The 15,453-nt window shown below is 42.6% G+C and overlaps 2 protein-coding genes across 2 annotated transcripts; one reads left to right on the top strand and one right to left on the bottom strand.

Moving 5' to 3' along the window:
- Positions 1 to 1,357: 1,357 nt before the first annotated feature.
- On the top strand, positions 1,358 to 7,584 carry ifngr1 (interferon gamma receptor 1). The gene is made up of 7 exons (XM_068727094.1): positions 1,358 to 1,613; positions 4,410 to 4,527; positions 5,301 to 5,482; positions 5,611 to 5,756; positions 5,970 to 6,144; positions 6,667 to 6,785; positions 6,888 to 7,584. The coding sequence occupies exons 1-7, from the start codon at positions 1,556 to 1,558 to the stop codon at positions 7,245 to 7,247; spliced, it is 1,158 nt and encodes a 385-aa protein (XP_068583195.1). The 5' UTR covers positions 1,358 to 1,555; the 3' UTR covers positions 7,248 to 7,584.
- An 826-nt stretch (positions 7,585 to 8,410) lies between these two features.
- On the bottom strand, positions 8,411 to 14,345 carry ltv1 (LTV1 ribosome biogenesis factor). Its single transcript, XM_068727093.1, has 11 exons — positions 14,171 to 14,345; positions 13,421 to 13,552; positions 13,019 to 13,210; positions 12,690 to 12,777; positions 12,259 to 12,391; positions 11,922 to 12,150; positions 11,687 to 11,814; positions 11,404 to 11,552; positions 10,006 to 10,058; positions 9,618 to 9,818; positions 8,411 to 8,880 (listed from the first exon to the last, which is right to left on the bottom strand). The coding sequence occupies exons 1-11, from the start codon at positions 14,171 to 14,173 to the stop codon at positions 8,770 to 8,772; spliced, it is 1,419 nt and encodes a 472-aa protein (XP_068583194.1). The 5' UTR covers positions 14,174 to 14,345; the 3' UTR covers positions 8,411 to 8,769.
- Positions 14,346 to 15,453: the final 1,108 nt, after the last annotated feature.

The raw sequence follows: 15,453 nt of genomic DNA, 5'->3' as shown, positions 1-15,453 counted from the left end.
TGTGTCTGATTAAGTTTAGTGCCCAGCTTGAGAGAGCTCCTGTGTGTCGCTGAATGTGTGCATTTCTGACTGAAAGATGACATCTTCTGCCTCCATGTATCCATTAGTTGGATTCATGTTAATGTGTATTTAAAGACATTTGAATTTGTGAAAAAAAAGAAGAAAAAAAAAAATTAGATTTAGAAAAAATGTCTAATCAACCAAACATTTCGCCGGACCCCCTGCAGTACCTCCGCGGACCCTCTAGGGGTCGCGGACCCCCTGTTGAAGACCTCTGATTTCGGTGATTCCTTAACTTTTCCTCTAGCACCACCAGCATGTCAAAGTTTTCACTTATCCTGTGAAATATCTCAACACCTAATGATGGATTGGCACATGTCATAAATTCAAAACATACACAGATGCAAATAATTCATAAATAAGACGACCGCATTTTAGCCGGTTGAAAAGACGGTGAAAATAGGTCTTAGACGTTCAGACCGAATTTCAACCAGTTTCAGTAGCTCTAATACAAACGCAGTCAAATTAGAAAGAATAGAAGAAGCAGTGAACGTGACCGTAGTTGGTTCAATTTATTTGTGAAGACTTTTAACAAAAGGACAAAGACATGAAGACAAGCTATGAAAGATACACCTGGAGATTTAAACATGATTCATAAAGTGTAGAATAAAGTTCAATGAAACAGATAACAAAAGGATAGAGGCATGTGGGGGTTTTTGGTGGTGCAAAAGCTATCAAGTAAAATAAATGTAATGTTAATGTATGAGCTGTAGGTGGCGACAAACACTAGCTTTCTTTTCGTAGGTACTGATTTACCTGTGCAAAAAACAGAACAACCGGAAACTAAAGGATTTTATTTGTGCTAGTGTTGAATTACATAGATTACTTTTATTTGTATATTATCCATTATTTACCAGGTTGATTTGATATATCTTTATATATATATATATATAAAGATATATATATATATATATATATATATATATATATATATATATATAAAGATATATATATATAGTTATATATAGTTATATATGTTGTATGTACTCTGGCCTCCCTAAATACAAATGAGGTGTCACTTTGCACTAGATTTATCAAATTATGTATTCATTTGTTTGTTTGTTTTTCTTTTTCTCAACACGTCCTGTTCATTTATTAATGGACTAGTTTATTAATCCGCCTCTTCATCTCTCCATTCATTCATCTCTTTTGACCCCTGACACTAAAAACAACAACAACAACAACGACTTTATTTTGAAGGAGAGAACCGTACTGTGATGACTGCCGGTACGTCATCAAGGTGAGTTCTCTTCTCTTTTTTTTTTATCCAGGTGAGTCAGTATTTGTCCTCATTACACCCACGCGCTCTGGCTGAAGGATGACTGTTCACCGAGTCAGTAGAGTTTCTATGGAACGATGAGAAGGAACTGACTGACGGGACAGAGCAAACTCCGCATGCTGGTGCGAAACGTCTGCGTTTGTAAAGCGTCACTGAACACGACTCGTCGGGTTTTTATTCGTTCACTTTTGGCCTCTCGGTGTTGAAGCTGAAAACATGCTGCTTGGTGTTGCGTTCACGGTCCTGCTCCTTCTGATCGGCGGAGTTTCTGCAGGTAAGTGGCTAAACTCACTAACAACACACAGCATGTTGTGTTTATGATCTTAACATTACGACGTCAGATTTGTTTTGTGTCTGGGGGGTCCTCACGTGCTTCTGTTAAACTAGAATACTGTTGTTTTTTTAAAGTAAAAATAGAATGAAATGAAGAATATGAAGTAGAATTGACACTTATACCCGGACGTTTCACTGTTTATAACTCAACATCACGTGGACCCTGGTCATTTGTGATGGACGCTGGTCATTGTTTAAGTTTTCTGTAACACTGGTTTAGTAAAAAAAAAAAAACTAAAATTAGTAATTAAAATGTGTTTTAGAACATATTCAATATTTTCATAATCAGAAAAAGCATCCATGCTTGTGATTAGTGCTAAAAGGTTTAGTCTGCGTCTACTCCTTTATTTAAACACTCATTGTTCTTCTTGACGGTGGAGGAAGAAGTATTTAAATCTGTCAACTGCAACTTGACTGTTTGGATTGAGAAGGACAATTCTAGTGTCTAAATACTTGAATTGATTCATCAGATAACGATAGATTGATAAATCCATAATGAAAATACTTCTTTCTTTTTTTTTTGTTCCTTGGAGGAAATAACGCGTTAGTTTACGACTTTCAGGATCGTTTGAGTGACACTGCGCTTACACGGAGAGCTATAGATGCGCTTCAGGTCCAGAGGTTGTTTATGGCCCGTTTTATAATCAGCTTAATAAGTAGCCGGAGATAATATCTGCATTCAGAGAGCTGGTGATCACGTACACGGATGTTACATTTAAGCATCTCGAGAGAAGCTTTGAACCGCTTTAAAGTGCGTGTTTTCTGGAGGTTGTGTGTGTGTGTGTGTGTGTGTGTGTGTGTGTGCGCGCTCACACGTCTGTGGAGACTATAGTGACTTCATGTTGAGAAAAGTCTTTCAATGGAGACGGTTTCTGTTCTCCTCCAGAGGTGAATGACGCCTCGGGTCACATTTCCCCATCCAGTCATTTTTTCCCAGCAACAACAAGTGAAACTTGGTGAAACTAAGGTTGTGAAACATGTCGGTGTGTTTTGCCGAGCCCAGTGTGAAAGAAAGCGTCATCAGTCTGATTAATGATATCAATTTCAGATTAGAAAAGAATGACAAATGGCTGGTCATGTGATCACCTAAATGGACTTTGTGGTAACACTTTCTATGACGTCCATATCTGTAACGCGTTATAAACATGCCTTATAATCTGATAATAGCACTGTATGCTATAGCTGTGAGCACTCACAATACTCACAATGCTTTATAACAATATTCATAATTTAATTTTCTTACTAAATGGTTTAAAATGATCTGAATGCTTCATAATTGCTGGTCTCTCAACTGACTTTTTCTTGCTGCAAGGATCATAGTTTTCAATAATTCCAATAGTTGTAATACATTATAATCTTCTATAAATCAATATAATCTAACAACGTGATTATAAATTAATCTTAGGGGTCTTTTATTTTACTTAAAGCCAACAATGAGAGCAATTTATAATCACATTGTAACGCATTATAAATAGATTATTATGCATTACAACTATTGAGATTATAATGCACTATGATTCTTGCCAAATGCATTTATAGAAGTTAAATAATAGATACACCGGACGTGTGTACTTTGAAAAGCTGCTTTTCCTGGTTTGGTTGAAGAGGAATTTAAATTCTACAGCAGATAATGACAGACAGCAGTGTTCTTCCAACTTTGTTTCAAAGCTTAATAATAATAATAATAATTTTTTTTTTGTATAGCACATTTTATTCAGACTAGTGCTCTACCTTTTTCTAAATAAATAAAAAAGCAGAAAACCTTCCTTTTTACAGATAAAATAAATGAAAACATGCATTTTGCCATCAAGATGAATAAGAGCTGGACACAATATTACATGAAAAAAAAATGTAAATGAATAAATAATAAGGGAGTGTTTTTCACTTTTACTGTGTGGAGACTCCATCAGTAGTTGATGTTGATGTGGAAGAACCAACACGACCTCATCCAACAGCCCTTTAGGGATGAACTGGAAGGCTGAGAGTTGCCTCATCAGCGTTAGCGTCCGCGTGGACACACGTGTTGTAATTGTTCAATAAGCACGACTACATGCATTCAAATGGAACATCTCGTTTCACCCGTCTCCTCTCGAGAAGCTCTTTCCATCTCAAACTCACTCTGACTACTAGTGAACTCAGAACAGGTGAGACGGTAGCAGACAGAGAGCTCACTGTGGAATGCTGCAGAGCAGCCAGGAAGCTACTAAACACACCTGCTGTTGTGGTTGTTGTTGTACTTGTACTTCCTTATTGCTGTCAGCACAGCGCCGTCAGCCGTCATGACGGAGGACAAAAGGCGGCTCAAGCATTAGAGGAGTGTCCCTGGCTAAGACGCGTTCACACGTCTGCTCAGATATGCGTTGATTTGCTTGGATGTATTTATGACAAACATGATGTAATTTACCACAAAACAAGTGAAATACGATTGAATAAACTCACTGTGTTCTCTATTTCCTGTGTGACGTTCTTAACCACGAGGAAGGGTGTAAGAAACTATATAAATATATATATATATATATATATATATATATATATATATATAAATACAAAATATCATTTCTGTTTAGTGATACTGTATCGATTCTCAAACACGGCTCCGGTTCATATGGAAGCAGCGGAATGATGTTGGATTACAGAGAATGTGATTGGTGCAGATCCCGCCGCTGCATTAAATAGTAACCCTTAGATAGTTTATTTTTAGCTCGTGCCAGCTAATCGTTCCTGATTTTTCCTGCAGTGCCGTCGCCAAAAAACGTGAAGCTCAGCTGCCAAAATCTGAAGGTGTCAGTCAGCTGGGAGTACAGCGAGCAGACGCCTGAGACCAGCTTCAGGGTTGACGTGGGAGGATCTGCTGGGTGAGACGCGACTCTTCTTCCTTTGTTCATTCCTGACTTAGTGTGATTTTAAGTTTTGTGGTTAAAATGATTGACGTGCATACGAAATATGTATTGGTTCATCTGATATGATTTTTAAACTGCATTTATGTTAAAACTCTTCAGCGATACATGAACCTATTTAGTGCTGAAATGCCATAGATGCAAATGATAAAGCTGGATTTGTGAAGTCCATTTAGTGGACGTGGCGATGGCGCAGCAGAAGGAACCGTTTGACCTCAATCACCAAATATTTCTTCTTAAAATCTTAAAATGAAAAGATTCTGACATCCACCGATGTTTTTGCATTTTCTTCAATTCCGCAGTTGTTATATAATAGGATTTAAATTAAAAATGATGTTTTTAATAACCATTTCAATTATTTTCAAAATCATTATGATCTTTTAAAAGTAATAAAACATTCTGTTATTTTATATCCACAAATATGACGACAGACGAACCTCCAATTCAGAATTATTATTATTTTATTTTTTACTGTTATTTTGATTCACCTCACAACTTTTTTTAGTTTGTTATTGTCCATTTGCTTTTATTTATCTATTTTATTATATTATTATTTTTCTTTCTTTTGTCTGGGGTTGTTGGGTTTGCTATGATGTTGTTGAATATTTTTTTCTTTAAAGGGCCAGTGTGTAGCCTTTAGAGGGCTCTATTGGCAGAAATGGAATATAATTAACAGGCGTATTGTCTTTAGTGTATAGTCACCGTGACGGACTGTGATTCTCATATTTAAGGAGCCTCGTGATCGACACCACAGAGCATCAGTACGATCTGAGCCCCTTCATCTGGGCTTCTGAAGAGCACTACATGGGCTTCCATCATGTCACCGTGACGGCCGAAGAGGGAGGCAACCAGTCCAAGCCGATACAATCGCAAACGTTCACCTTTAACTTTCTGAAAACGGCTGACATAAATTGTAAGTAACATGTAGCTTTAAAGAGTGTGTTTATTTCCCTGCGAATCAGAGGGAAGCCGACTAGAGTGTGGTTGAAGCTGGAGTAGAGGAGTTCTAAATGGATGTGAGACTTGACTTTCTCTTCTCAGGTAAATTAGATTTCCCTACCGTGGATCTGGTTGAGAACGAATCGGGGGCCACAGTGAGTGTCATGAATCCCTTCAGCTTCACAGAACTGGAGAAAGCTGTCAAGTCGGATTCTTCCACCTTTAAATTCACTGTCACTACGTCTTCTGTGAGTACAATAACGGTTAATGACTGTATCTGAAGGGTGGGAGACTCGGCTCTGATGGAACCAGTTTTTTTTGTTTAATCAGAACGAGGGATTTGTTAAAAGAGATTTCTTCACCCCAAAACGATAGATTTCAAATTCTTTATTCACTAATATGCAAATGAGATTAAAGTAAATGCATGTTGACGTTAATCAGCTGCGTTGTGTGACTTTCAGGGCAAGACTGACGGAGCTTGCACGGCTCAAGACAAAGTCTGCAAACTTGATATCTTGTTCCCCGAGGGCGCGGAGAAGTGCGTCAAAACGCTGAAAGGAACGTTGTTCGACGGGATCGAAGTCAGCCAAGTGCAGTTCAACGAGACGGGCCCCATCTGTGTCAGTAAACCAACCGGTACGTCTGTTCCACTACCAGTAAAAGTCCTGCGTTCAACACCTTACTTCAGTATTAACAAAATGTACTTAAAGTACTTGAAGTAAAAGCACTCTCTGCGCAGTAAAATGTTGATCGCAGCCGATCCAAGAGTTTATGAATCTGAAGCAGTAGGATGATTTTCATCAACGCATAAAGGAACATTTCCTCCTTCGGTTCATCACAAACATTCAACATCAACACATCTGGAGATACGAGGTTTTCACTGGACAGGAAGGAGTCTGTACTTAAAGCGGGGGCACACCTCGCCTCACATTCAGTTCAGCTAAGCTTAGACTGTGGAGTTTGTGCCTCATCTCTTATACTAGAAGTATGTTCAGAGGAATCAGCAAAAAAAACTAATCCAACTGTACAGATCTCCTGACTTGAAATGCAGTGAACCGATCCTTCAAAATAAAAGCGCTCCAGCGCAATTTAAAAAAAAAAAATTAAAAAAATCCAATCGTTGATCGAACTAAATCAAATATGTTTTGTGGATTGCAGGGGTCGACGTGCAAATGCTTGCTATACTGCTGTGCGCCTTCAGCATCGTAGCCGCTGTGATAATAGTCGCCATCTGTGTGGTAAAAGCCTGGAGACTGACGGCGTCGCCAAAGCCTCCGGTAAGTCGCCACATTGGAACAAACGTACATGTACATTGGTAATGACGTTGCTTTAGTTGGTTTTTAAAACCTTTTGTCTGTCCACGTCTTCTTGTTGCGTAGACCTCACTGCGGCCAAACCACAACGAGGGGGCCCTGCGGTACACTCCTGTGTGCCCTACATACATCAGCCCTGTTACAGTGGCCGGCAACAACCCTTTGGTCAGCTCCGAGGAGGAGGAGGAGGAGGACCACCTCCGGGACAGCAGCGTCAATTACCAGCCTTCCGCCAGGTCGTACGCGGAGGGAGGACTTCTTTCAGAGGGAGAGGACTCTGCGGACGACTCTGAGAAAACGGAGGTCGTTTCGATGGATTTGGAGGAGGAGGAGGAGGAGGAGGAGGTGTTGGCCTACGACCGCCCACAGACTCTCCAGTTGGACATGGGCGATGGAGACATGGTCACGGGTTACACCGAGAGGTAAACCAGCTGACCAGAGGACTTGATTTGTTTTATTGATGGTTCTAACTCACTCAGGACTACGCACTCTAGAGCCCGAACAAGTGCACTCAGGGAGGTGCTGCCTTTGCTCAAGAGACATCTCGGGGACATTCGGACCTTCTTCTTTCTGACTACAGCGATACAAATGCACTGACCGTTTAAGGGTATCGTTGGTTTGCTTTGTGAAATCAAAGAGCTGCAACACCAGAGGATTTTAAAAAGAAAAAGCAGTGACCTTCCAGTGACCTTCCATCCGGCTGAGCGTCTCTTACCTTGAGCCGGTCTCGGCTCCTGTGACGTTCAGAAACACCACCGGGAGAGTGAGTGAGTGTGAGTGAGAGAGTGAGTGAGTGTGAGTGAGAGAGTGAGTGTGTGTGAGTGAGAGAGTGTGTGAGTGAGAGAGAGAGAGTGAGTGTGCGTGAGTGAGAGAGTGAGTGTGTGTGAGTGAGAGTGAGAATGAGAGTGAGAGTGAGAGAGTGTGTGAGAGAGAGTGTGTGTGAGAGAGTGTGTGTGTGTGTGTGAGTGAGTGAGTGAGTGAGTGAGTGAGAGTGTGTGTGTCTTATTCATGCATATTGAATCTTCTGTGCTCAACAAACAGCATCTCATTCAAGTTAAGAACCACTTTAAAATCAGAATGTTCTGGCATTTGGGTCAAAGACAATTTAACAGTTTTGTTTGCGAGTTAAACCGAGCTTCTTGTTCTCTTGTACTTTGTGGATTTTCACCCTGACAGCTCGTTGGGCGTCATGAATAGCTTAATGCCTCTCTAGTGCCACACCTGATCAGTCATCCGTCCTGCAGAACTGGCTCCGCTGGTGACGAGTGGGAATGTTTCTATTGTTTACATGACGTCAGGGGTTTTTAATGTTGTCTCTTTTCATACAGTTGCTGTAAATAGATTTTTATAATAATTAGTTTGAGGGTTAAACTCCGAAGACAAACATTTTTAACCACAATGTTCTTCTAATGTGATTTGAAGTAATTTAAATTGCTCTACCTCTCGTGACGCTCGTTGGCCTGAGGTGGAACAAAGTCTTTGTGTTCTCTGATCTGGTGTCAGTCGGACCCTTAAATAAATACCAGTGATCAGCCCACCTGTGTGAAGGGGGGGGGGTTTGATCAGATCAACATGATACTCACAGGAAGTTTGCATTTAATGATTTTTAATAAAAAGACATAAACACTATTGATATTTTCTCTTGTGAAGTGTTCAAAGAGCCGAGTATCCACAGAAATCTTTTCATATGATGGCAGAAACACCAACATGATCTTTGAGGAATAGAAAGACAGGTTTTCTGACAGAGAGCTGGATGAGGAGACTGATGCCACTCGTATAAATATGAAACTGTGTCAGCACACAGAAACAAACGGTCCATAAAGCTCAGTAATTAACTCAAGACGCCGGAGCACAACCAGTGTGTCTGTATATATTCAAACATCTCCTGATGACCTGAGGAAACCCCGTCGCTCCGCTCAGAGAGCCGCGTGTCCACCGCCGTTCACAACTAAAGCTTCAGGCCTTGAACGTTGGTTCTCAGGTTCACCATCTGCTTCTCCTGTCGGACTTTTTCTTCCTTGAACGCCGTCTTGTTGGCTTTCTTCTCCACCCTCCGCTCCTGGTCGACACACAACAGAGGTTAGGATTTAGAAACATTGTGCGGCGCACATATTTTCATGACGTCTTCTCCTCCGTTTGCAAATCCCTTGTTCACTTCCTGCCTGTGTCTCTCAGCTCTCAGGTTCTTACTAAAGACCAAATATTTAAAATAACAAACGTAGTTTCATTTAAAAAAAATAAAATAAATAAAAAGAGGTCCGGTAATTTCCTAAAACAGCTCACCGTGTAAACAAACAGGAGGACATAGAGCATCTGTTGGGGACTATTTTCAGCGGCGGATTAATCCACATTCGGCAGCAGGACTGTGTGTGTGTGTGTGTGTGTGTGTGTGTGTGTGTGTGCATGGTGATGAAGGAACAGCGGTGAGGCTCACTGATGTGTTTTTAACTACTAAATGAACATCATGCTGTATTGAAGAAGACTGTAAACTAGAGATTGAGACCATAAACTCATGTTTACAATGTTTACTGAGGGAATAAATCAAGAGAGAAGTAGAGTCATTTTAGACTAGACTTCTATACAACCAGAGGAGTCGCCCCCTGATGGACACTAGAGAGAATGCAGCTTTAACGTGAAGCATCGGCTTCACTTTTCAGAACCGGAGGTTGCCGTCTGGTTTGTAATAGTTTTTGGACACAGAGGAAGAAGAGCTATCTTTGAGACACACAGACAGACGGATCAATGTTCAGTGAGCGGTGAGAAGAAGCCTTTGTTTTTGTTTTCTCTCTTCCTCACCTTGCGTTCATCCTTGATGGCTTGTTTCCTCGCCTTCCTCTCCTCTTTGCTCTCCTCCTTGTCGCGGGGCTGCGTGGAGACGCGCGGCAGGTCCGAGTCGTTGATCATCGTCATGCGCTCCGCCTGCTTGGCGGTGAGGCCTTTGGCAGGAAGGACGTCCAGAGGGATGCCCGTCTTCTGGGACACGCGGATCGGCTTCGTCTGAGGACGGGAGGAAGACGAAGAACGGGGGTTTTGGTTCAAGTCTTATTTTTAAGTCTACGTGTAAAATGTGTCTCTCGCTGTTAACTGTACATCATTTATTTCAAAACCACGTGTGATGGTGGGACAGAGTTTCACCTCTCCATGTCTGATAATAAACAGATTACAAAGGAAAGTATTTTCATACCTTTGGTGGGTCTTGAATGACTTTGGGTCTGTTATACATGTTGGAATATGTACCTGCAGAAAACAAGAAACATCATGCAGTCAAGATAACAAACAATATATCTACAGAATACATAAAACTATCAACAGGAAGCGTCTACTTCACTCTACTCGAGATCATTACGGCCTGGACTTTAAACGACAGCGCCTCTGACATTTTAAGAGTCAACCTTTGACCAAATGAACTTTACTGCACTGATATGGAACAGATACGACTTCAACCTTTGGAACCCAATGAAAATACCTCAAAGGTCTCAGTCAACAGATGAATACACACCTGATCTAATGCTGGAGAAGAGAGAGAAGTCGTACTACGGTGTGTGTGTGTGGGGGGGGAGAGGGAGAGGGAGAGAGAGAGAGAGAGAGAGAGAGAGAGAGAGAGAGAGAGAGAGAGAGAGAGAGAGAGAGAGAGAGAGAGAGAGAGAGAGAGAGAGAGAGAGAGAGAGAGAGAGAGAGAGAGAGAGGCAGAGAGAGAGAGAGGCAGAGAGAGAGGAAGAGGGAGACAGAGAGACAGAGAAAGAGGCAGAGAGAGAGAGAGAGACACAAAGAGAGAGAGAGAGAGAGAGGCAGAGAGGCAGAGAGAGAGGCAGAGAGGCAGAGAGAGAGGCAGAGAGGCAGAGAGAGAGGCGGAGAGAGAGAGAGAGAGAGAGAGAGAGAGAGAGAGAGAGAGAGAGAGAGAGAGAGAGAGAGAGAGAGAGAGAAGAGAGAGAGAGAGAGAGAGAGAGAACTGGTTCTGTGGGTGTTACTGTGCCGTAAAGGCTCGAACATAATTTATCGGTTCTAGGTCCGGGTCCGTACAGGACGCCATCTGGGTCTGGACCCAGATCCGGACCCCGGCCCTCCTATTAGTGACCTCTATTGTAGGACGTATGCTTTGTCTCTGTCTCCCAGAGTCAGAGGAATGTTGACGTTTGATTTTTGTAGGACGGTCCTAAGATTTCTTTTTTATGCTTATTTACAAGAAACTTCCGAAACACATCTCTGATAAACACAAGAGCTTCTGTGTGACTCTTTGAGGAGAAGAAACTAATCGATTAGAGGACATGTCCTTTGGTCGAGGACAGCCCTCGATTTTAATGTCATCTTCGTACAGCAGCTCGAGGGCGTGCTTAGCTTAGCTTAGCTTAGCTTAGCTTAGCACAAACACCGGCAGCAGAGGGAAACCGTGCGTCTAGCTGCATCGACTTTACCTTCACACTCATACAGAAAGTGAAACGTTCCGGTAAACCGACAGACTGGCGTCACTGTGTCCGTTGAAGCTGCTGAAAGACGTCGCGAGTCGACAGATGTGCTTAAAGAAGATGTTTCGCTTCACGGTGAAGAACCTGCTGGATGAGAGAAAAGTGGAACTTAAACTCACTGATGATGCTTTCACAGTCCCACTTCTCCTCTGGAGCCTTGATAACAATCCTTTCCATCTCCTCCTCCTCGTCGTCGTCCTCGTCGTCTTCATCCTCCTCCTTCAGGACAGGAAGTTCTTTTGGACCCAAGTCATCGGGCCTCAAGTATCTGAACCGCAAAAGGAGACGAGACACGCGTTGGTCAGCTGATTCAAAGAAACAATCCGATGCGGCGTCGATCGCCCACCAGATGATTTGAATAAAACGTGAATCAAATCAACCCTGCGTCTACGAAGCGCTCACTCCTTCTGTTTCTGAACGAAGTAGTCTTTGATCACTTCTTCCAGGCGAGCGCTGTCCGGCTGGATGAAGCCCTCCAGCTCGGCGTTGTCCAGAGCGCCGATCTCGTCGTCGTCGAACTGTTCGTAGAACTGAACCGACGGAAATGTTGACAGAACAACTTGAGTACGAAAAGTAAAAAGTCCAGAAGTACATTTATTAAAGGACAAACGGTACTGTTCAAAAGTGACGGTTGGACCTTTTCGAAGCGGTCGTCCAGCAGGGTGAGCTGCTCGTTCCTCCTCATCACGGACGACGTCATCGAGTACTCCGTGAAGCGACTCTTCGTCTCCTCGTCCATGAACAGGAACTCTGGAGCGCGTCCGTCCCCGTCGCCCGAAAACCCGCCTTCAGAGTCGAAGTCTGCTTCAGAGTCTGTGTCCTCCCACTCATCATCATCATCATCATCACCATCATCATCACCACCTCTGCCACAGGTCACACACAGGAAATCATCAAAGACAGAAAACAACTTCAATCGTTTAAAAATAATGAAGACAATCTGAAGACGGATGTATTTAGGTTTGGTTTCTCACTTGGTGTCCACTGGTCCGCTCGCCGTGTTCGCTTTGACGATGAAGTCGTCGTCCAGGAGGTTGTCGGGGTCGTCGAAGTCGAAGTCTTCGTCCAGAGCGGCCACGATGTCGGGGTCCATGTCCAGACGTGGTCCTGAAGCGGAAACACACACAGACGAGACGCTGACACCCGGGAAACCTTTGAAAGCCGCTTGAGGACACTTCACCCGTTGGGGACAACAAGAGGTAGAAGTAAAACGGTCCCAGGAGACTCCAAATAAGTTTTAGCCGTAAAACTAAAAGTTGTCGTTTCTGCCACCGACGGGCTCCGATTATTAGAAGTGTCTGAGAACTTTATGGAAAGACCCTCTCAAGGAGAAGTCTCGCAGCTCACAACGGCGTTAAAAACACACAGACGTTTCCCTTTAACGCCACCTGAAGCTGCCGCTTACCTGAGATAGGAGCAGCTTTGTTCAGAAGTCCCACCTCCTCTTCGAACTCTGAGGCGAACACCGAGGACGGCAGGTTGATGGTAGCGGTCTGCACCGACGGACAAAAAACAGGAAACATTTCAGAGAGGATTTCCTGTCATCGCTCGCTCTTTAACGGATTTCTCTCGGATCAACAGGCTGATCGGCTGCATTTAGAAAATCCTCCTGAAGAAAGCTTTAGAGGTCTACTAGAAACTGCTTTCTAACAAAGAGGACCAGAAAAAGAAAGAAAAAATGCCATAACTTGTCCAGGATTTCCAGGACTGAGGGGCAGCTCTGAGTCAACTCACAGGAACGGCGTCGTCATCCTCCTCCGAGTTCTCCTCATCGTCGCGGAGGTGAAGCGGCCGCCTGCCGCCGGGTGCCGGTGCCACCAGCTCGGCCGTGGTCGACGCCTCCTTCAGGTGCTGCAGGTAGTTGTAGTCGTCGTCGAAGAAAACGCCAAAGTCCCTTTGCTCCTCGCGCCTCTTCTCCGTGTCCCCCTGAGAAACGGTTTCAGGAGTACAACACTACTTGTCATCATCCACACACTGATGGCAGGGGCTAAGTTACACCTGCCTATCAGACTATCCACATTTATACACCGTAGGCACAGCTCTGGGGTTAAGTGTCTTGCTCGGGAATCGAACCGGCAATCCTCCAATTGAAGGACATTCATTGAAAAACACGACGACGCCACCGTTAACGTGTACCTTGACGGCGGGCAGGAGGACGTGCTGTGGGGCTTTCTCATCTGCGGCCAGCGGGTCCCTCTGACTCCTGTGGACGAGGTGAAAGGTCACGGCCTTCTTCTTTTCGATGAACGACTTCTTCTTTCGATGAGGCTGGAAGACACAAGCGCAGCGGTGAACGGCGGCGGTGAGAGAGCGGTGAAGTTCTTTGGTTCCTGACTGTACCTGAACCATGCTGTGCTGGGAGTCACTGTCACACACGACCTCATTGACCTCGCACGTGGAGAGCCACACATCTTGTTTTTGGCGAGATTACATGAAGTGTATTAGAGGACTACTTCAAGACGACTGGCTGCGTTCATCGTCTCTCGTTTCTAAGTTTGACTGAAGTGTGTTTGAACGACGCTTTGGTGTCCAAAGCATTCATTAGACCACATAAAGAGGCAATTATTGACACTCATACGGTTTCAAACACTATCGAACAATGCACACCTGCTCTTACATAACTACGTTACATATCGTTTTGCAACCCCAGCAACATAGTTACTTGTTAACCTGTTTGTTTATATATAGAAATATATATTGTATTTATTGTAACGAACAATGCACATATCAAATAATAGAAAAACAAGAACAAACGAACAATACAAACTAACATTTAGTTTACGAAGTTATTTTTCATCAGCACAATGTTATTTTTAATGCACATCAGTGACGTTCGTCGCTGTTAGCTATAAAGGTTAGCTTATTAGCTTAAACACGTCGGTTTACCATGTTGTAGCGGAATCTCTGCCGCTGTCCTTCGACTAATCGGGTTTACAGATGGTGGAACCTCTAACGACAGGTGGCAGTTACGAACAAATAACCGTTTAAATCCAGAAACGGTCGTTGATGTTGTTGTTGTTGTTACTCCACGCTGGGTTATCCTTCACCATGCTGCGGCTGCCATTGCTGGAAAGAACCATTTTGGTGTAACACCGTGGAGGGGAGGGGGGTTAAAGGATATTAATATGATTTAATAAGGAGAGCTCACGGGATTAGTTTACATTTTTATTAGAATTCATGAGTTATCTTAAATGGGAACTTGTGTTTGTATTAGTAATGTAATTCATGTCGTTATGAACCAGGTATTCCCTCATTATGCATTGTTGGTATAGTCCACAATCTTTCTCTCTTCATGTACTGTTGGTGGAAAACCACTTTATAGGCGCGTTACCGCCACCTGCTGGACTGGAGAGCTTAGTGCAGCACTTAAATGCACCACAACAAATGAGTCATTCTACTATTTAAAATCATGCAGTCTTTTAAGCATTTAATTATTTTAAGCATTTAATTATTTAATTACATTATCTGTTTTATTTGTAATTTATTTAATTAATTTAATTAATTTAATTTATTTAATTTATTTAATTTATTTAATTTATTTAATTTATTTAATTTATTTTTATCGTATCGACAGTCTCTGATCTTTCTGTTATTTTAATTATTGCCTTGCTTTTGCTGCTTGGCTGCTACTCTGTTTTTAAAGGTGCTATATAAATAAAGTTGTTGTTGTTGTTGTTGTTGTTATTATTATTAATTTAATGGTTATGTATTCCGTGACGCTTCCCAAGAGGACATTCTGTGTCTCTCAGCTCCAAGCTTAGTGATTCCTTCTGAAGACGTGAATCTTTTAAAACACCTCACAAATATATTGTTTCATTTTTTTTTAAAAAGGTCTCAGTAATTTCCTAAAACAGTTGGTCACCGTAGTTTTTAATCTAGCAAACATGAGGACATAGAGCATTTATTGGGGACTATTTTCAGCGGCGGATGACTCCACAGTTGGTGCTCTAGTGAGTATTTGTGGCAGCAGGACGATGTGTGTGTGTGTGTGTGTGTGTGTGTGTGTGTGTGTGTGTGTGTGTGTGTGTGTGTGTGTGTGTGTGTGTGTGTGATTGAGTCAAAATAAACTACAGTGTGTTTATTCATGATAAAGGAACATTATTATATTGTTCAACAGTGAGGCTCACTGATGTGTGTTCAATGGAGCTCTGTGGTTCAGAGGAAGAAGA

This window comes from Cebidichthys violaceus, unplaced genomic scaffold (genome assembly GCF_023349555.1).
Source record: "Cebidichthys violaceus isolate CVI_PGR_0920_01 unplaced genomic scaffold, fCebVio1.0.p SCAF_4, whole genome shotgun sequence".
NCBI classification, from domain to species: Eukaryota; Metazoa; Chordata; class Actinopteri; order Perciformes; family Stichaeidae; genus Cebidichthys; species Cebidichthys violaceus.
The sequence above is the reverse complement of the archived record's forward strand: the minus strand, read 5'-3'. Positions and strand labels throughout refer to the sequence as shown.